The following is a 22,844-nucleotide window of genomic DNA, read 5'->3' on the forward strand; positions in this document are numbered from 1 at the left end:
GACAGCTGTGGTAAATCACCTGGCTACATTACAACAATGGTGTTCAGCAGTGACTTCTCATGGATAAATCTTTCACAGCACATCCTATTCTGGACATTTAGAAATGTTGGAGAGCCTATTCATGTCCCTTGTCCTCTTGTAGACCAGCCAACGTTATTTTGCTTTATGGTGGCAGTGGTTCATTTCTCAGGAATGTCTCTCTGTTGAATTCAGTTTGGCCAACACTCACAAATCCTAATATTTGAGGCAGTGTCATAGAGTTGGGGCTTGACGTGTTACACAGAACCCATGAGACAATATCAGGGGAGGAAAAGAGATGTATGAATCTGGAAACACACACACACTGGAATTGCAAAGGAAGCCATCAGCATTCAATGAGAGTGATAACATATCTAATCTGGATGATCTTGTAACAGAAGAGGGCACTCAGGGGCCAGACAGCAAATAAACCTTATCACATTATACAGTGAGGGAAAATCACTGAAAAATTGAGAGAATCCTCTCATGAGCTTGATGTAGCTTACAGCTGTGGGCTGCTAAACCTGAGTTTCATTCATGCAAAAAGAAAGCCCAGCCACTTTAAAACAATCTTTGTGAACACACTCAAGTCAACTTACCTAAAATATTTGAACTAACAATCCCTGTGTAGACAGGACTTCATTAGGTTACTTGTTATTGTTTTCAGAGTCCTCACCTGCTCTTTAAAGCACAACCTACATTATGTGAGAGAATGATTGCTCATTGTTGTTGTGTCCCTTAATTGCCGTCTATATTAGTGTGTTCAAAGGAATGTATTTTTCCTCTTCTGCCCTTCTCTGCCTGCATCTGACAGCACTCAGCATTTTCCGCAGAGCTCAAAATTGCTCGCATTCTTATAAAAACGCCTCAGCCATATGGGATTTGCTGAGACAAAATAAAAAGTGCACGGCTTGAGAAAATGCAATACTTCATCCTGCGTATTGATTCCATGGCTGCCGTATAAACAGGAACTGTTACAAGAATTTCCACTGACTATTGGCATTGGAGCTTGTGTTCTGCATAGGCCAGGTGTGACATGAGCTCACCTGTCAAGAAAGTATGACACTGCATTTAAGTGCTGGGGTGAACTTTGATGTTTGTAGATATATTGCACCAGACAAGCTCCAGCTGCAATCTTGCAGATTTCCAGGCAGATGTACTTCCTTTTGCAAAGGAATGTGAGCTACCACAGCTAATTTTATGCTCTGTAAATAATGCTGATAGAGAAACAAACTTGAAATTATAGGTTAGATAGGCAAAATAATAGGTTAACTAGGAAAGTCAAAGCATTTGTTAATCAGAAATATGAGTATGTTCCTCAAGAAGCTGCAGGAACCCAACTGTAATGATGACAAATGAGAGATTGCAGAATAATAAGATCAGTCTCGCATACAGGCAGCACCATAACTGAGACTCTATATGACATAGATGTGCTGTTGTACAGAGAAATTGGGCCCTTATATTCTGATAGAGAACATTTCCTCTTCTTAAAAGCCTGTGCTTGACACGCTTACAGTGTGAAGGTTCTGCTGTGTGCCTTGTGTTGTTCTTCCCCCTTCTGCTCCATCTTCCCTCCAGTACCCTCCACCATGACAGGGCTGGGCTCAGAGCCACCGAGAGCAGAGATCATATCCAGGGGGAAGAGAGACCTGGCTGGTATCCCAACCATATTCTATAGGTTAACCAAGACACCTAAAGGATGGTAGATATTTTAATATATATTTTTTTATTCTTTCATCTGCATTTTAAAATTTTGCTGTGTTTTCCCCTGCAACATTTTGAAATCATTGACACATTACTGCATGAATAGCAGAATTTCCAGCTGGCAGGGCAGGAGTAGAATTAAATCCCTGGGCAGACCTAGTTTATTTTACCTCCAGTAATCTAGCACTTTCTTTCTTTAAGGAGTTATAAATTGCCTCTGATTCTAAAACAGGTTATTTTAAACTCTTCCTCTGATAGCAGCCATATTTTGCTAAACAATGTAAACCATGGGCTGTGTTTAACTTACTTTCACTTGGTTTTCTTCTCCTTACTCTCTTTGTATTGGTATCATACATTGGAAACCAAAATGAATTTTTACATGGAAAACTTCAGAACAGATGTGCCGTCAGCACTTCCGCTGATAGTGTATTGTGTCATGCTTGCCTGAAGTGCTTATAATTTGTTTTATGCAAAATCACTGTATGCTGGACCTTAAAATGTACTGCACAGTTGTTGGATTGACATGGGGAGAAGGAAGGACATGCTGAGTTTTTTCATGGTTTTATTCCATGCCTAGCAGTATTTCTCCTAGCTAGTAAATAAAACAGTGCGATGTCTAAAAGCCCCAACTTTCAAAACTTTTAGGTGTTTATATTTTTAGGTGTTTATATTTACATGAGATCCTATTAAAGAAGCCTGATTTCCAAAACAGGTGAGCATTTGCAACTTCTCCTGAGGTCAATGAAAACTCATCTTCTTTGTAAGACAGTTCCATTCTGCAAGTTTTCCACACAGGATTTCCATGTTAAATATTAGACCTTCACTCTTGAAAACACTGGGTATAGTCTTATGATACAAAAAAAACAAACCAAAACCAAAACAAAAATGGGTTGCCCAGGGAAGTTGTGAATGCTCTATCCCTGGCAGTGTTCAAGGCCAGGTTGGACAGAGCTTTGGGTGACTTGGTTTAGTGTGAGGTGTCCCTGCCCATGGCAGGGGATTTGGAACTAGGTGATCTTAAGGTCCTTTCCAACCCTAACTATTCTATGAGTCTATGAAAAAAGTGGGGACCCAGCATATTCTACTGGCTGTATCCAGAATCTTCCACATTTCATCTCTTGGGTGTATTATGTCAGAATAAATTTGGAAAAGACTTCAGGGTAAAGCTGTGACTAAGGAGAATAGCAGGTAGTAAAGAATCTCCTGAGAGAAGAGAGTAAGGAATGTACCATGGAGTAAGATGCACAGGGTGATGCCTAACAGCAGGTTCAACCATAAGCATGTGGACAGCTTCACTGTCCTTCAAAGGCAAGTCATTCATTCAGCCAACGTGATGGGCCATCATTTTCTTCACTTGCAAGCACAGAAGCAGCAGAGTAGGAGCATAAAGACTAGGTGGACAGCAAGCTACTTCCCACTTGGGTAAAAAGCCTTTGCCAAAATCAGGGATGAGAGGGAAGCAAGTTGCTGGTTGCTTGTGTGTTTGCTCCTCCTCTTTGCAGATAGGAATCTAGACACTGGACTTTCTTCCCTCTGAGTAATATATACCTTTCCTCATTCTTCTGAGCAGTATATACCTTGACTCATTGCAGGCCTACTTCAAAGGCACAGGAATCAGAGGAAACACTTAGACCTTTTCTCACTAGAATGAAGTCTTATGTTCTCACCTCAGGTGAGACAGGTAAGCAGTAAGTTGCCTCAGCTGAGATCTCAATTAAAAACAAGGGAGTTATTTTTTCATCTTCGAGATCTAGTTAAAATTCAAGCTTACCTCAATTTCGTAATGTAAGTGAAAATACCTCTGTGGATTTTATTTAAAAATAGTTAAGTAGGCACAATATCTATTTATTGAGGTATGACTATTTTAATGAAGAGTAAAAGAGCAGAAACAAAGAGCACAGGTCTCAAATTGTGAAGTAAAACTGCTGAAAGAATAACAATAGTTCTGTTGTACTTCTATGCAAAGCAGAACATGATGGCCTAATTGAGTTTTATTAGGCATTGCTTTCTAATTGGTGATGTGACTGAACAATCAAAACTGTAAAAGGTGCTTGGCTAATATTTTGAGCAGTGTGCTCCCTTAAGAAAATTTAGATATGATACAGTATTCACCTTTAATTGGTACCTTTCATCTCAGATAACTGAGGAATTAAGAGGATAAACAGAGCCACCTTAGGTTTTCATGGCTCATCTACAGCTTGTACAGACCTTTAAAGCATAGTACCATGTCACATCTGCCTTACACATGGATAGAACAGCCCTGCACGTCATGAAGCAACCACTTAATGAAAGAAGTCTCCAAAAGTTTCAGCATATGAATGTTCAAAAAGATGGTGGTTTTAAGCCCTCTTTCTAGGAAGTGTGTAAGCTTTTCCACCTGCAAAATTCAGGCAGTTGTTTTAAATAAAAGTTTTAAAAGTGAGCTCTGGCAGCTTAGTCTGCTGTGGAGCAGACTGACAGCACAATTACCTGTGAGGTGTGCCCCACTGGGAAAAGGCTGAGCTTGGGAAGTTTGTTCATGTCACAGCATGTGACAAAAGGTTGCTAGAAAGTAAATTACTCTTGTCCTACCACAGCAGTGCTTGTGTCAACTGGCTTTAGCAATGGCAGCTAGGCTTCCATTGAAGAACTTACTATGATTGGCTGACAGCAGCCATGATTTGGATGAGAGAAGGATGTGGGCAGAGGAGCATAATGTGAATGAGAACATATGCTATCTTAGGTGATACTAGCTGTGTGTGTACTTATTGTCCTCCTATTTTTTCCCCTTAACTTTAAATACCATCAATTATTATTATTATTATTATCCCCTTAACTTTTGCTAAGTTTGTGTCTGCACAAACTTAGAGGAGGTAAGTTGTTTATGAGCAGGAGGCCTTAGCAATGCAAAAGGCTGTTAATTCTAGAGGGAGACAAACTCCTCAAAAAGTCCTTTTTCTGGTGTTATGCAGGAAAGTCGGTGTGAGGTAAGACTTGAGTCTTATTTTGAGACTTGACTTATGGAACCATGATTAAAGAGAAGAGGCACAGAGCTTTCAGACAAGAAATCCAGTTTATTGAGAGCGCTCGGGCTATATGACTCACTGATCTATCTGAGTAGACAAACAAACTAGGAATTATTAAAAGAATGGCTCTGAACAATAAAAATAAAAATATGTTTTGGTTCTTGCAGGGATCAGAGAAAAAAACCTAAAAATCTGCCCTTAGACTACAGATTGCCTCAGTTTGGAATACCTGTAAAGAAAAAAAAAAGGCTACAGCTGGTCAGGTTGACAGAGCTGGTGGAAGTGGTGTCACTTTTACATACAGATCAGGCTTTCAAGACCATTCCAATGTAGTTGACACTTTAAGTTGCATTTTGTTGTGATTTAGGCAGAAAGTAATTCAGTATTTGAGTCTCACATTACTTGAGCAAGAGCTCTAGGCAGCTGAGGGCCTTGGGTCGTGCTTCTCAAGTCTTTTGGTTGACGGTGATTCTTTTGCCCAAAAGACTTAATCATCAGGAGAAACTGGAGGAGAAATATTCTCTATCTTGTGGTCAGGTTAATTTTCTGGATGGTAGGATTATCAATACCCCATTCCCTGACAGATTCTAGTTCCATATCTTGCGAAAGTTTAATTACTTTTGCAAATGAAGTGGCACTAATGAGACATTGAGAGCACACAATGCCGAAGTCCCCTCCCACCTTGATGTGAAGTAGATGTATATTAGGCTGGGGAGGGCAGAACTTAGCAAGCCTCTCACAACCTGGAGAAGTGATCTGAACTCCTCCAGTGAAAAGGAGGCATTAATCTTTCCTATAGTGCTGTCTGGATCTCTCCTCAAAATTGATACTAGAAATTCTGGTATATCACACTCTGCAACATGCTTATCTGCCAGTATAAACCAATGTGAAACCAAACCACCCAAAAGGCACAATAAAATCTTCATTAAAAATAAGGCCACCTAATGTTTAGGGGTTTCTCATAGCTCAGTATCCTTGTGTAGTTATAGTCTAAATATACCTGCAAGCAAACCTTTCCCTCGGTGTCTCAGAATGAGTCAGTACCTCAAGCTTCTCCTGGGCTGGACCTTACTACAACTACTTGTTTCTGCACAGAGACTGTACTTAAACAAGACTGAGAGTGATGCATAAGAAAAACAAAATTATATTGTTAATAGGTAGGTGCCTAGGAATGCAGCTGACACATTCTGAGTGTTCTTTCCAAGCAAACATTGATTGTAGTTTATAAAGAGATAGCACAAGATGTAAAGCTATCCTGAGATCCTAATCATGATTCTATGCTGTCTGCTTAAGAGAACTGGTATGAATGTAGGTCCTGACTTTCGAATTTCTGTTCTTCAAATCAGTATTTCTTGTATGCATGCTTTCAATAGGTTGTTAACTTTGGAGTGAACTATTCTCCAAAGTAGCTTCATTATAATTCTGCTAAAGTTAATATACAATAATAGTAGCTTTGGCTTGTAGAAGGACCTAAAGGATTACCATTCCACCATGCTGGACATCTACAGACACACACAATTAACTCTCCATTTCTTCTCCATTGGTTAGGTCTCATCGTAAAGAGAGTTCAGATTAGCTGACCAGGTGTTTCTGAGCACTGTATTTCAAAGGCAGAGGTTTAGGTTTGTCTGATTTAGGATAACAATGCTTTTGAGTGATGAGGAAAGTTAATTTTGACCATCTGACACCATCTAGAAGAAAGGTATAAGCACCTCAGAAACCTGTATATAAGATAAAGGTTTTATATTGCTCTATTCTTAAGCACTTAAGCAACTGAATGAGCACAAGCAATAAACTCCAGCCTTGATCACTCAAGCACATAATGTAGTTCAGTGCTCCAATGCCTAAGGTGTCACCTTGGCAGGAGTTACTGAACCTGTGCTCTTAACAATTGCACCATTAATTGTGAACAGCTAATATTGCTTCCCATTATCCTTCTGCAGCACAGTCATAACCAAATAAGGCAGGAGGAGAATTTAATAGACATGTGACTTCCAGTGAAATATTGTGACAGCAGAGCCAATTAATACAGTTGTCTATTCCAGAAACTGGATTTGTTCAGTCCATAGTCTTCAGATTCTTGCTCTTGAAGATAATTCTCCCCAACCCTCAGGAAGCGTCAACAAAACAAAAACGGACTGGAGCAGAAAGCAAATCCTTTCTTATGCTACCTATTCAAACAGGGCTTTCCTTCAAATAAGATACCTCAGAGCATAAGGCTAGGGAAATTCTGCACGCCTCTCTGGTGTACAGGAGCTTTTTATCTTGAACACAGAGAACTCCAAAGAAGTGGGCAGTGCTGGGAAGATAATTAACAGAATGGTAGTATAATTTGTGAAACAATTTTACATTGCAGTAGAGATGGCATTGTGACATGCCCTTTTTCCCTGCATGTCACAGGTTCCCATATCAAATTCACTCAATTTGTAAAAATAAAGTAATGATTTCTTCCGATTTGGCTCTGATTGACCGTCAAGATACTTCCTCTCCTATTTCCTGTGTTATACCCACTTACAGAAAGCCTGTGCTTTACTTGATTAGCACACAGATTTTTACTGTATGCAACTTTATACACCTTCAGGGTTGCCCAAATGACCTCATTACATTTCTGTAGCTTTACACTTATTCAAACACACCTGTTCTCTGATGGGAACCCAAAAGGATGCAGTAAGTGTATAATTCAGCCTTCAGAATATGTATGACATGCTTGAGAAATAGCTCAGCATGAATTTCAGGACAAAGCCTGAATTTGTGGGACTGGCAAATAGCAAAAACATCAACCATCCATAAATCTGATATGGAAATCACTGAACAGAATGAGTATCAATAAGGCAGTTTATGTGCTAACACTTCTACTTACTGTATCAAGTATCTCCACTTTACTCCTGTTTTTTCTTCCCATCATTTCCCCTGTTGTTTCTCCCCACCTTGTTGTCAATTACCAGCAGCTACATCAGTACAATAATCAGATTATCTCCCTTGCTAGTCATGGCCTCATCCCCTTCAGAAGTGGAATGGAGAAATTATTACCAAAAAAAAAGAAAAGCTGATTTTAATTCTAGGATAGAGGAAAAAAGAATAACAAGACAGATAGCAAAAAGGGTCACAAAGCAGGAATTAGAAAAAAATTAATTCACAACACATCACATGGCCAAGAACACTTTTTTCATTTTACTTCTGAAGCCTGAACAGGAATCCTAAAGGCTCAGTTGTCAAGCAGGAAAAGTATTGATAATGCTTTATCAGGGTATTCATTTCTGGTGAGATGCTTACAATCAATGATTGTCCTCACCTATACAGGAAAGGCAACACTCGCCCATGTTCAGGTCCTCTTCTCCTGCCCCCAGACCCTGAGGAAGGTATTCGTATAACTTTGAGAACATTAGCTCTTTGTTGCCTTGGACTAGATTAACCACTTACCTCATGCAGTTTCTCTGCTGAGCTTAGATACCATGGTGACAGTAGAAATATCTAGGATGGAAGACAAATTACAAAGTTATTTTGTTGGGAATTGCTGCAGGGAAAGATTTTAGACTTTCTTCTAAGATTTGATGCCAAGCTAACTATCTCAATGTATAAAACACATTTTTTTTCAACAAAGACAGGATCATAACTAGCTAAGAAGTTTTCAGGAAAATTAGCCAGTATAGTAAGAGAATCCAGGAATTTTTATTCTGCCAATTTAATGTAACCCAAAAACACAGTCTTTTTCTCTGTTCAGATGGGGCCAGGCTAAAGATCCAGTCAATCGGCATTCCAGGCCTACAGCGAAATGTTCTACCCATTTTTACAGTCCAGCAAGTTGAAATGTACAAACCTAGTGTCAGTCAAAATAAGAGCTCAAGGAAGTTTTATGTTTTAACAAGTAACCAAAAATGCTTTAGACTTTTTTGGAAAAGAGGCATATTTCATAATGTTAATAGTGGTCTATTTATGTAAATGCACTTCTAGAAGGCATCTTTTTCAGCTGTGATGCAGAAAAGCCTTTTAATTTTCATTTTACTCCATTATGCAGGATGTGATCACAATGACACTCAAGATCAAAGGTAGGAAATTAAGCATGGCCTCTCGGCCATTTAAATAATACTTCTTTTTTGCTAATAATTATTCTTCTGATCATAACAAAATGTAAATAAAAATTAATTATATCATCATTATCTTCATATCTTGATGTGTGATCTGGCTATGTACCACAGTGACTGAATTTACTATTATATAGATGTAACATTGTACATCACAAACCACCTACAAGTTGCAATTAAAGAGCAGGTTCCCATTGTGCAGCTCATTTTAATTACTACTAGTAGTTATTTCCGCATGTATAAAATAACATCTCTTAAATGAAGGTCTCTCAATGCACAAGCAGAATTCACTACCCCATAGGCAATCTGGGACCTCCTTTCCCTGGAATCCAGAGGAACTAATATCCATCCCAGGTATTTAATGTCAGCTTACCTTTGATACTTCTGAGAATTCTGTCTAGTAATTAAGGATGAAAGAAGATAGTGTCCCTCACTTGAACCCAGCTGTACTGGAGAACTCGCTGAGAGCTGTTAGAAGGAGGAAATGAGGTATTCTTTCCCTGTAGTGACTTGGCAAAAATAGTCTACCAAATCAAACAGCAATCCCAGGTAAACAGTAAGATCCTAAATTAAAGGACAGCAAATAAACTTAGAATAAGCAAAGAATTACTATTCATGGACTTGCCTACTCATCAAAGCATGGATGGATGCAGTTATGCCAATATAAATATGTGCAGAATGTATGGCATGGTGTATCTAGACACCTCTCTTACTTAATCCATACTAGGAGCTGTACTGTCACAACTATTTTGCATTAAAATATTACACTGCCAACAAAGAAACAGTATAATAAATGCTGTGCAGCTGGAGCTAAATGTGGTATTTTTCCTGTGAAGTTCACCTGCCCAATGACTTTACCCCATGCCATCCACTCTTTTCAAGGTGGTGATTTTCCTTCATGTTGCCATGTGAAGGAAAAACATCATTGGCCAACTGGCAAGGAGAAGAGTGAATTATCTGGAAATTTAAAATATTAAATCTGCAGTGGTTTGAAAGGATTTTTTTCCTCCAACAGAGATTGAAAAAAAAGAAGTGTGTTCAATCTGGCTGCATCGGAATGCCAAAAGAAATATGACAGCTTATAGTGCCTGGAAAAGGCTTTTTTTAAAAAAAAAAAAACAAAAAAAAAAACAAAACCACAAAACCCAACTGATTAGTTTATTTCTCTCTTTTTTTTAAAAACAAAAAAAAAGTCTTGTTTCTTAAGGAAACAAGGCTTAGGAAATCACACTCTGTCTGCCAAAATTATTCAGTAACTTTTGAATTCCTGAACCAATTCCAACCTAATCTGATCAAGGGCTAAAAGGCTCAAAAATCTAAGTCCTCACAAACTTTGTGAAATTCAGAGCATATATAAAGGAAAAAGATCAAAAATATGCTCCCTGTGGTTAGAAAGGCTGAAGCAAAACCTCAAGCTATCCAGTAAGTTTGCTGTGGCCAGGTGACCAGCACATGTTTCTCCAAATTTATCATGATACCTGCCTCTCTTTCATGGTCGTGGGGTGGCATGTGGGCAGTCTGGAAGCAGAGCTCTGGCTTCACAGTAATGGATACCCGGGAGAAGATACAGGAATGCTATATACAGGTGCTGAGGCTGCTTCAGTTCAGCTGCCTGTGGAATAACTACATTCATTTTCTGTTTTCACCTCTTGCCTGGCACTTTTCCTTTCCTAGAATAAAATAAATAATTCACAGTCTATCATTTTCAGTGCAATAGAATCATAGAACAGGTCTGTTCTGGTTCATGGCTAAGACCAGGAAAAGAGAAATCTCAAAGAAACAGGGTCCCTTTGACTAAACAAATTTGGCTAAACTAATCATAATGGATTAATCTATGGAACTCTGACAGGAGCTGTTCTTGTCAGGACAAACTCTTCCCTCCCTCCCCCTTTTTAATTTCTTTTTCTCTTTCCTCTTCTGGCTAATCCTTGTGAAACTGTTTCTCTGGTTTGCCTGTTCTTTTTTCTTATAGCTGCTTTGCTAATTCACTCTAAGCCCAGGACTACTGCTCTCTTTATATTGTCCCCTCTGCCACCCCATTATAGGGAAAATCTAGAGAAGCAAAGAGAGTTATTTTGACAGTTTCCCATGGGTTTAGTTCATTGGACATGGTTTTGCAACCATGAAATATTGTTTTAATAAAGTTCAAGAGGGGAAACCATGGGCAGTAAAAATGAGTGTATAGTTGTAGTGGAATCTTTTATCTTAAAGATAATACAGGAGGGAATTTCTGAGGAGACCTGATTACTACAGGGACACGGGGTGGTAAATTGGCTTCAGATATGGGGTACTTCTCAGATACAAGTATTTGTTCCTTAGCTCCATATACGTGCATGTACAAACATCCCTTCTGCTTGCTTGTCTTCATTCTGGGCACTTATTTTTTAATTGAAAAATTTACAAATCGCTGATTTAGGTTTTTTAAAGACTTCCGTCTCAACCATGCAAACTGAAGATTTTTAATAAACCTATCTCCCAGTGCAGCATCTGCCTTCAGGCATTTTGCCTTATTCAATGAATATGGCTTTTAGGACAGGGTTTGAAAGCAAGGACTCCCTTCAGCGTGATCTGGAAAAGAGAAAACTAACGGCACAGGACTGATACGCTATTTACAAAAGCAGTGAGCAGGGAATGCAGAATCCCGCTGCTCTCCCTTTTCTGCTGCCGCCTCGAGAAGGTTTGAGCGCGAACACGAAGCCGACGGACAGACACGAAGAACTATCACTCTGTGACTGACACCAGCAACAGCTGAGCAATCCCGGCTCCGCACCCCTCTGCGACTACAACCCCCGTCAGCCCGCGGTGCAGGGCTCACCGCCCAGCCCCTGCCCCTGTGGGAGCGCCGGCTTGGAACTGGCCGCTGCTCTAACTTTCGCCAGTCGGGCTGCCCCAGGGCTGGACAGGAAAAGCCGTGGGACCCTGTCCCCGTTGTCCGCGGCGGGAGGAGCCGGTGGCACGTTTTTCGCTCCTCGGGAGGCGCCGCTGCGGACAGCCCGGGCCGTGTCGGGCCTTCTTCAGGTGGCGGCGGTGCCGCCCCGTCCCTCCCTCTCGCTAAGATGGCGGCACTGTTGGCGGTAAATTCGGGTAAGAGAAACGTAAGCGCGGGGCCGTGGTTTTTCCCCGTCCTTTGCGGCGGGGCCGTTCTCCGTCTTCCCTGCCAGCCGATCGGGGGGCGACGGCCCCGCCTCAAAGCCCGCGGGGCTGAGGGCGGCGGCGGCGGCACGGGGAAGGCCGGCGTCAGGCGGTGGTGCGGCCCTAGCGGGCGGCGGGGCACTAAGCTGCCGGGACCACGTTGATGCTAGCAGGCGGCGAGGAGAGTGTCTTCCGTACGGCGGTACCAGGGGCGCTCAGGCCGTGCAAGGCGGCCTGGTGATGGAGTTCCGCGGTCGGAGCTGCGCCGTGCCTGGCTGGTCCCTGCCAGGAGCCAATTAAGGTGGTGACAAAGGCCACTGTGGTAGCTCCTTGTGTGTGTGGTTAAGCATCACTGCTCTATTGCCCTCATCTCTTAATGCTGTGTGCAATAGAAAGTAAAACAAAAAGTGCACCCTGCATGTTGCTCAGTGCTACCACAAGGAGTCTGGAAGTGTTGAGCTTGTGTCTTTTGCATTGAATGTTGCTAAGGATTAGCATCAGTATGAGCTATGGTCCTTTCACAGCCCATCCCAAGGAGCAGTTTGCATTACTAAGGCAGCATTTACCCAGCATAACTAGGGAAATAAATCTAATGTAAAAGGAAATTACTAGATAATCAGAGGATAACCTAAGAGGTCATCTGGCCCAACCCTCCGCCTTTTCCACTCCCTTAAAGCAAAGCCAACTCAGTCAGGTTGCTCATGTCCTTATCTAAGCGAGTTTTGAATACTTGTAGGGATGAAGATCCTCCCAGAGGCCTCTCTGGACCTCTGTTTCAGTGTGTGACCAGCTTTGTAGTAGTGGGTTCTTTTTTCCCTGTTAGCTGATTGAAAGCTTTGGTATTGCAGTTTATGTCAGTTGCTGCTCATCTTCTGGGGGGATACCTCTTGTCTCTTCCCTGTGTACATTGCCATTCAGTAGTTGAAGATAATAAGGCTCCCATTTCTCTTTAGCCTTGTTTTCTTAAAACTGAAAAAGGTTAGTTTTTTCAGCCTCTTCTCATTAATCCTATTCTTTGGCTCCCTATTTCAGTGTGTTGCTCTGGGGAGCCCAAAACTGAAGACAGTACTGGACTGAAGGACTCTCAGAGATGTATCAGCAATCACTTGTTTATATGGGCCAGGGGGAGTGAGCAAGTGGCTGCATGGTTCTGAGTTACTGGCTGAGCTTAAACCATGACATGTGGTGTACATCATACTGACTAGTTAATAAAATGAAAAGCTCCATTCCTGTATTAAGCAAGGAGTAAATTTTACAGATAGTATATTTCGATCGCAGTAAATCAGTTACTTCCCTATCCCCTCACAGAATAGCGGTGGTGAAGCAAAGGCTCTTCATTTGAAATGTGACTTTGTTAAAGTAAAGATTGAAGTAGTTCAAGTGAGAATACACTTAAGGCTACGTGGAGACCTCATAGCAGCCTTCCAGTATCTGAAGGGGGCCTATAGGGATGCTGGGGAGGGACTCTTCATTAGAGACTGTAGTGATAGGACAAGGGGTAACGGGTTAAAACTTAAACAGGGGAAGTTTAGGTTGGCTATAAGGAGGAAATTCTTTCCTGTTAGCGTGGTGAGGCACTGGAATGGGTTGCCCAGGGAGGTTGTGAGTGCTCCATCCCTGGCAGTGTTCAAGACCAGGTTGGACGAGGCCTTGGGTGATAAGATTTAGAGTGAGGTGTCCCTGCCCGTGGCAGGGGACTTGGAACTAGATGATCTTAAGGTCCTTTCCAACCCTAACTATTCTATGATTCTATTTTTTAAATTACATGGCAAGAGATTCTATAGCCTTATAATTAAAAAATAATGGAAGAAGGAGTTTTATACATGAAAGATGAGATAAAATTTAAAGCAGATGTGGCACTAGAACTAAGGAAGATTTTGCCTTAGGTTATAGTTTATTATTTGTGGGGACAGACGTAATGGGGTTAAGTCTGTAACTTGGCAAAAACTTCAGTTGTGTCAGCTGCTGTTGTTGCCAAAAAAGGCAACCCAACCTGTCCTTCCTTGCTGTCCGTGATGGGAATGTCTTAATGCCTTACAGTATTTGGGTTGGTACAAAGCAATTGGGTTGTAGGGACAAGAGCAAACAAATAGGCCACGAAAATAGTTGAACAGCTTTTGGCAGGCACTGTGGATTGCTGCTTTTGTTTATGGGACTCAGTAATTTAATGAGAGTGAAAATACAGTTTAGAGTGGAAATAAATCTCTGAACTCTGAAGTTATGTGAGACAGCCAGTTACAGTCCAGAGTGTGAAATTATTCATCCGGTAGTAGCTATTTTTAGTGAACTTATCTACGCATTGGTAATATTGTATGATTAAAACACTCTGGTGCTTAAAAAAAGAGACAGGATTTGTCCTTTTTTACAGGTTGTCCACTCGGATGCAGCTCTACTGGTGCTGCTAGTTGCGCTGTAAATGAGGGTAGTTTTTGTTAGTGTTGAGTTTGGTGAGAGTGTTTTTCTTTGGTTTTATTCTTATTTTGCGTGGTTTCTTCCTTTGCAACAGAATAAAACTGACAAAGTTTTACTTAGTTTACTGCTTCCAAGACACCTTAGGTAGTGACTGAAATCAGTGCTCTTGCTCTAAAACATGCTCTTGTCTCCATGCTCCCTCACTACGTTTCAATTTGACTTACGCTGCCTCATTATTCAGGGCATTCGTGTACCATATTGCATTACTTCGAGGTGGTGTTTGGTTGTATGAAAAAGAGGGGCATCTTCCTGTCAGAGTAGCTACCTCTTGCTTGCTATATTATGTGAGCGACCTGGTCAAGATGAGCTGTGGATACGTTTTGAGTTGGATGCATCTAGTCAGGTTTACCTTAAGGGTTAGGTCTGGTCAAACCAAGTATGAGAATTAAAATGTTGCCTCTGTACTTGATTTTATAACAGTGTTAACTTGTACATTAAAAAGAAGGAGGCAGGGGGAGGGGGAAGTTTAACCGGTTTTAGGTGAAATGTCAGTATTTTTTTGTATATAGGCTACTCTGCAAGGCATAGTTCTATTTTATCATTTCTTCAGAAACCAAGCTGGTTTCAGAGGCCTCTGCCATTCAATACCCGCTCGTTCTTTCTCTCCATGTTTCAGGTATTGCTCTTTCACTAGTTTTTATGGTTAGCAGGGACACTTCGTAATCCGTGTTAATGAAATACTCTGATTTTTAAAAACAAGATTGGAAGAACTCTGGAAGATATTTCTTCCTTCCCCCTTCCCCCCTTTGATTTGGATCATTTGACTAACAAGACTTACAGTGCTATCCATCAAGAGTTAATGGAGCAGGCATGTGTACTGTTTGGGAACAAGCAGCTCTGAATGAAGGAGAGCAGCAGCCTCATAAAGAAGCTTTTCTGCTAGCAAAGTTGTAGCACACAAAAACCACTGCTAGCTTATAATATCTCTGGGTCAGGGACTGTCTCAGTAAATGCTCAGAAACACAGAAAGTGACCTGCAGTCAGGCAGTGGTTGTTCTGTTGTAGCTTGCAGTGACTTGTGTGTAGAATCTGAAACTTTCACAAATGCAGATGAAATCTAGCAAGTGAAACATTTTGGTACTTCTGTTTAATGTCGGTCTTTAGTTTTGATATATATATATTTTAATAGAATGTTAATAGTAGGTGGTAGGAATAATTTTCCAACTGTAAGATTTTCAGTTTAGACAGTGATTCTGGCTGAAGTCTGAAGACTAGTTTGGTATACTGTTTTCATGAGACCTGATCATAAGGAAATTTCTAGTGCAGTCTTCATACTACAGATTTGGGTTCAGAATTATACGTGTTCCAGTTGTTGTACTAAATTCAGTTTTGACATACTGGCAGTCCTGGGGTAATGGTTGGACTTGATGATCTTAAAGGTCTTTTGCAACTGAATGGATTCTATGATTCTATATGCAAAGTAAACTCTTTCAGTGTTGAGGAAGAGGAGACTGTATTCCTAGAATAGGGTCAGACTTTTCTTAGTTAATATATTTGTGCTTGCTAGCTTCCAAAAATAATCTAGTCTCTTCTAAGCATAGTCAGGTAATGATTTATATTCTAGTACAGGAAATTCATATCTTTATGTAAAGTTCTTGTTACAGAATGTTAGTAGCAGATGTGTCTTATGGATCAAAACTACATGTATCATTTTTTTTTAAATCAAAACGAGAAAGATGAGTAGATGTGAAAGAAAGTGTTCTTAGGTTCATGATTTTTTACTTATGTAATAGTGCCTTTAATCTTAGGGTTTTGGTTTCTAATGTATTTTATTCTACAGACTGATGCAATGATATGACAAATTCTGACAGCACTGCTGTTCATTTTCAGTCCCTCATATATTAGGTATTTCTCTGTTTTGGATTCTTCTGTCAGAAATAGAAAGCAGGAAGCCAGTCTTGCTGAGTTACATTCAGATTCAAGGTCTGCCTTGCAGGTCTTAGTTATCCTTTAATCTTATCCAAGTGATGGAATCTCATAGGTATATAAGGTTGAAAGATTACAGAGCTTGTATCAAATGTCTTTATAAGGTGACTTTCAGCCCCAGAGTGTAGCTGCATACATCATCTTTTCTGCTTCTGTAGCTCCCTAAATGCAATGAGGTATTATACTGGACCACTGTTGTAATTTTTTTTGCCTTAAGAAAGGAAAATATGCTTTGTTTGATGGACATAACAGTCCATACTGTCAAGCTGAAACTAACAGTAAGTTTAAAAAGTCTACTTATTGGAAATAGTGTGTAATTATTTTTTTTCTTTCTTTCTCCATTCAAAATACAATGTTTTATTTCTTTTAGCTGCCAGCTTGTGGGGTCCATATAAGGACATATGGCAGACTGTAATGAATGCCATTTGGAAAAGGCAACCTGAAGCTATTCATCGCCTCGACCAGGTTTTAAAGAAACACAAATCGGACTTCATTTCTCTCTTCAGAAATCCGGTACTGGATTAGTGCTCTTTTGTGGAATGAGTTGGAGAGCTGACAATTTACTCTGTATTGTACGGTTGTATGACATACTGTTTTGGCCCTAACCATCCTTTTCGTTTTATGTTATTACTGTACCTAGGACGAATGTGTTACAACAGTCTTGTTCTGCTGTAAGAATACAAGTAGCTTGAATAATGCGCTTTATTTTTTGTCTTGTACAGGATGATTTATAATTTTTTTTTTCCCCTCACATTATTTGAATGCCATTTTGAAAGGAATAGTAAAAGTATCTGATAATCCATCAGTCAAGTATTAGCTTTTATTACTACTCTTATATGTCTGAAATAAAGCACGAAACTATTTTGTCTGGTTTTCGTCTGTGCTCATGCTTCAGTCAGGTTAATGAACACAAAGAACAGAGGAACACATGAATTTACAAGATATAGATTGTGTCTTATTAGATACGTGAGATGATGTGGAAAACCTTGCTGTTTCTTGGGTGATGGATCACAAGGTAGCAACTAGCAGTATGTCTTCTTTCAGTGGTGTTACTTCCGTGATAGTATATGGCTTTTTATATGGATAAGACAGAAAATTTAACAGTCAGCTATAGAGTTTTGTTAGTATATTTTACTGTCTGAGTTTAATAGAAAAAAGAATGATGTAGAAAACAGTGGTTTGGAGTGTTTGCAAGAGTTCTGATCAACAACCCAGATGTCTTTTCTTGAGCTGATACAAATTCCTCTTGAGGACTGTATAAAAATTTACTTTGTCTCCTTTATTCTGAGTAAACTAAATATCAAAACCAATTGTATAAGATTATTTTTGGTACGTCCCAACAAAGAGACCATTGCTGTGTGACTGTAAAGCATTTTTAGGGTGCCTTTACTATTTCTGTGTTTAAAAGCACTGTGTTTGTTTCTATGTTGACAACCCAACCTGTCAGAACTATTATTTGTGGGGACTGATGTGTAAAGCTTTATTCAGTATTTGATCTTGCCATTTTGAATAATTTACGGTGCTTGTTTCTCTTGCAGCCAAAGAATGTCCAGCAGCATGAGAAAGTTCAGAAAGCAAGTACAGAAGGGGTTGCTATCCAGGGACAGCAGGGAACTAAACTTTTACCAGAGCAGCTAATCAGAGAGGCCTTTATCCTCAGTGACCTCTTCGATATTGGAGAGTTGGCAGCTGTTGAGCTCCTTCTAGCTGGTGAGAAGGGAAAATATTTAAGAGCTGGAGAAATACTACCTAAATAGGGCCTTCTTATTTAAGTGTATACTTAACATGAATGTGTGATTCAGTCAGGGCCTTAGAGCATAGAATGTTCTTAAAAAAAAAAATCTGCTGTCACTGTAATGTAGTACAATAACACTGTTCTGAACCAATGTTTGTATTTCATGCACCTATTGCAAAAGGGAGGATAACTTGAGGGGGTTTTATGATTTACTTTATTACTGAATTTGAAAATAGTTTAAAAATAATTGATTGAGAGTTTTTCCATGAAGCAGTGTAATAGATCTTGGTTCTTCAAATTATGTAGTAGTTATGCAATGATACGTGACTCTGTTTGGATCATAATCTAGTAACTGATTAGATTATGAAATATATTCTAGAAAGTGACAGGCTTTGCATGTAGAAAATTGATTTCAGAGTTATTAAAATATAATTGTTAGTTATCACTACTAGCTGCTGTTCATCATTAACTTTTTAATAATTCATTGAAGAAGTAGCTTGCAAATTTGTCACCTTTGGAAAGCCATCTTCAAATCAACCTCACTTGCTATTGTGAATTTGAGTTTTCAATATAAATTCAGAAAGAAAATTTTATTTTGAATAAAGAAAAGATACTTAGCCGGTAATCAGCTTGAATTGATTGTTAAGATGGGTAGATACGAGCTACAGATACCATTTGGACTGTGGTATTTATGGACTTCTATTTCTTCTGAATTTTTTGGTGTTTTAATAATTGAATTTCAGTTTAAATACTAGCATTCAAAATATCTGTGTTATCTTTCAAGTGCCTGAAGCAAAACAAAGTGACAGTGAATAATCATGGTTGCTTTGAATTCTACACTTACATTTCAATTGGAAATGCAAAGACATAAGACTCTTATCAAAGTGTGTAAGGTAGACTTTCTGTGACTATTCTATGCATTTTCATTCAACAGGGGAACACCAGCAGCCTAATTTTCCTGGCCTTACAAGAGGTCTAGTGGCTGTTCTGTTGTACTGGGATGGAAAAAGATGCATTGCGAATTCACTAAGAACCCTCATCCAGTCACGCCAAGGCAAGACATGGACTTTTGACCTTAGGTCTGTATTAGGGTGATGAGCTCATCAAAGTTCTTTGCTTTGAGTTCTTTTAGGACTAATTAGACTCATTAGTGAATGTTATGTGCAGTACTTTTTCCTTTGGTAGCAATCTTAATTAGTTGATACAAGTTGTATTTTCGTATTCCATGTTCTTGAACCTACAGTTGTCTAAAGACTTTGTATCCATTCAGCATAATGGTTTGAGATTAGCTATGCACATGTAGTTATTTTATGTGTATAATATAGTTGTAGGCTTTCCATCAACAAATACATTTGATGGGATTCATTATTTTAGACTTCTTCTGTGACTGGGAATAGTGTGATTAATTGTTAAATTTATATTCTTTCCAATATAGTCAAGAGTTAATATCCATGACAACACGCTTTACAGATGACCTAATGGAGCAGGGTTTGACTCAGAAGATCCTCACTCTTGTGTCACATATTGATTTGAACAATGAATTTGATAAACTCCAGAGAGAGCGAGGGTTAGGCAGTGAGAAACATCGCAAAGAGGTAAATATTCACTGGCTGTGAACATTCTTCTGAATTACTTCTGATTACTACAGATTAGAATACAGTTAAACTGCATGGAGACAAGAAGTGATTTTTCATTTTACTTTCTAGTTTCTGTTCTCTACCTTTGCAAGCTCTGTTACTGTCTGAGAGGTCACAGCTTGTGATATACCAGAGTGGGATCAAGGTTACTTCCTGCATTTCAATTTTGCTGTTGCTTCCTGATGCTAGACTATACCTTATTTTTAGTGAAGAAGTGTAATCAAGGACAGTAAGAAAGTAAGCCTAATATTTGCATTATCTGTAGAGTTCTTCTTTTTAATATTATTCTAAAGACTGTGTATTAAATCATCTGCTCTCAGCACCATGGAACAAAAATAGTTCACAAATTAGTAAGAGAGATTGAAAGCAAATCAAGTTGGGAAAATAATGCTCTTTTTAATAATTCAGTTGTGTTTATATGAGCAGAAGCATTTCTAATACTGAAGTGAGAATTGCTTGAAAATTAGTTCTTGTTTTTTGTAGTCCTTGAACTTAATTGAGACTGTGGCTAACTGCAGAGTATGCTTCTAGTAGGAAGATTTCAGACATTATTGGTTTATTTTCTACACTTCTTTCTAATGGGTGATCTGTCTGAAAATTATTCTGTGTTGTAATCAGTCAGTTTGTTTTCCACCAAATAAACTAGTTTTACACTTTTGCTATTAATGTAGAAACTATACAGAGGATATCCTGATTTACCTTAAATTATCTTAATTTAACATTAAAATTCATTTAATGCATAATGTTAGAAGGTTTTTTTGTTTTTGTTCATCCACCTTTTAGGTGGACTACTGTATTTCTCTCTGTATTCATTAGAACTATTCAGCTGGAGTCTGTGCACAAATCTCTTGCTGTGTTAAATGTTGAAAAGTTTTTATCACAGTATATGTGATTTTAGTGGAAATAGAATGCTTATAGCTAGCTATTTTTTATTTAACCAGGTACAATAGAAACAGGGAAGGAACGTCATCAGACGCTCACGATTTAGCTAAATAAAATACAGTTTGACAAAGATCATTATGAAAGGCCATTAGTGGCAGTTTAAACTGAGGGGGAGGACTGAAGTTAACAAATTAAATGAATTTTTGTTTGAAAACAGGTAGTTTTTGTTGCAACTGTTAGAGAAAAGGATAAATTTTTTTTTCAAGAGCAGTTGTACTTAATTGTATCACAGCATGAAATATTTTGCCAAATAAAAAGAAAATGAAATACTTTTAATGTGAAAAGGCTTGGTAGCCTTTATGTTGGGCATCATGTTTGTCCCATAGGTAATTGGGGATGATAGATTTTATTTATACTTGTTCTCTGAAGTTGATACAAATTTTTTTTTTCTGGGGGGAAGAAAGTTGTAATTTTAATTGTCTTTCACGTTTCTCAGCATCCTGAAAGTTTTGTATTTGTGAAGTCATCTGAGGTCATCTCTTTTGGGAGAAGGAGAAGACTATGACCTTATCTGGCTATAACTACTAGCATAGTTGGGTATTACAGACACAATGTAACTTTTGTGTGGTACATCTACAGTCACAGACATTCTGTGTCAACTCGTGTCTCCTGGCCTTGACAGATGCTGATCAGTCATATTTCAGGGTATCTGCTCAAACCTTATATGAAATACATGGGAATACAAACATATCTAACAAGCAGAAGTGTGCCTTTTGTTGTTTAGCAGTTAAAACCCCCAACATTTTCTGTAGCTGTTGTCTTTAGAGTAATTTTAAATTTGACGTAGTCATCCTGATTGACTGTGAAGGACAAACTGAACATGTTACCAGAATATTTATATTCAGAGTTTGTTTGGTTTTTCTCTTACAGGTTTCTGACCTCATTAAAGAATGCCGACAGTCCTTGGCTGAAAGTCTGTTTGTGTGGTCCTGCCAGTCACCACTGAGTAAAGATGACACTCTTATCCTCATAAGTTACCTGGAGAAAGTAACAGTGGAAGCTGATGGCTCATTGGATGGTGTGAACTTGTCTCTTCTCATGGCTCTCCTTTACTGCTTTGATGTCAGCTCTTTGGAACAAGGCACAGAAGATCGTGATGGTAATGCTGGCAAGTTTCCCATAGAGCTTATGTTGTGCAGATGGCTGAATTGTTTTTTTAACCAATTTTGTTACTGATCTGTAACAAATTGGTAGGATTTTTCATGTTTGTTTTCACATTTGTTTACTAGGTGTTGGTGTTGTGTTTGTTTTTGTTTTTGTTGTTTTTCAAGATCTGGTGCACCGGCTCCCTCTGCTAGCAGAAAGACAGTATATAGCAACAATACACACTCGTCTTCAGGAGTCTCAGCCTTGGAAATTACCAGGCCTGCAAGCTACTGTTAGATTAGCCTGGGCGCTGGCATTACGAGGAATATCCCAATTATCTGATGTGACAGGTAAATCACCCTGAAGTGCAGTTGCTGCACATTAGTATTCAGAGCTTCCAAGAGATAGAAGTCAAAGTATCTGTAACCTTTTTGAAGTGTTAGTATTTACCTTTATGATAAAATTACAGTTGACACTCTTTCAAAGTTTTCTCAGTATGTGAGTTTAGTTGTTGAGCATTGAATTGCTCTGAAATGTACATGGATTTAGAAATATTTCGTTGTTAGTAATATTGCATAATGTCTTATAGAAGTGAAAGATATTTTAATGTACTGGAAATGTGAAAGATTGCATTTTAGCAGCCTTTAGTATTATTTGAACGCTTAAATAGAGAATAGACTCTTACGACTTTTTACTCCTGTAAATGTTAAACCTCAGGATCTTGAGAGAACAAATCTGTTTTAATGTTGTTTTTTTTTCCTTTATCTGTGTACTTCATAAGCTTCCCAGGCTCCCTACTAGGTCAGAATTGTGTCTACTCCAGAATATATATTTAAAGAAAATGTGAACTTTATAATTAATGTCTAATTAAGGTTGGTTTATGTTTCTTTGTTCATAGTCTTAGGTTTGATTGGGTAAATGGATTATGTGCTTTAACACTTACTAAAGAGCAAAGTTGAGATCATCACCAAACATTAACTTGTATATTCCAGTCTAGTGTTTTCCTGTATGGTAGAAAAAACATAGTTGCTAGAAGCATGTCAGTTTGCATGTCAGCTGGATATTCTGAAATATGTTTTGTTTGGTAACTATAATTTATTTTTTT

General features: G+C 38.9%; 1 protein-coding gene across 1 annotated transcript in view; it reads left to right on the top strand.

Moving 5' to 3' along the window:
- Positions 1 to 11,776: 11,776 nt before the first annotated feature.
- Positions 11,777 to 22,844, top strand: part of NUP205 (nucleoporin 205) — a 49,114-nt gene continuing 38,046 nt past the window's right edge. Inside the window, exons 1-7 of the mRNA XM_061476441.1 lie at positions 11,777 to 11,893; positions 16,710 to 16,852; positions 17,878 to 18,049; positions 19,009 to 19,153; positions 19,510 to 19,669; positions 21,524 to 21,752; positions 21,925 to 22,089. Coding sequence (XP_061332425.1) covers positions 11,866 to 11,893; positions 16,710 to 16,852; positions 17,878 to 18,049; positions 19,009 to 19,153; positions 19,510 to 19,669; positions 21,524 to 21,752; positions 21,925 to 22,089 — 1,042 coding nt within the window. The 5' untranslated portion in view covers positions 11,777 to 11,865. The remainder of the gene's footprint in view (positions 11,894 to 16,709; positions 16,853 to 17,877; positions 18,050 to 19,008; positions 19,154 to 19,509; positions 19,670 to 21,523; positions 21,753 to 21,924; positions 22,090 to 22,844) is intronic.

This window comes from Pezoporus flaviventris, unplaced genomic scaffold (genome assembly GCF_033815535.1).
Source record: "Pezoporus flaviventris isolate CSIRO_AGI_PZ_B2104156 unplaced genomic scaffold, CSIRO_AGI_Pfla_v1 ptg000096l, whole genome shotgun sequence".
NCBI classification, from domain to species: Eukaryota; Metazoa; Chordata; class Aves; order Psittaciformes; family Psittacidae; genus Pezoporus; species Pezoporus flaviventris.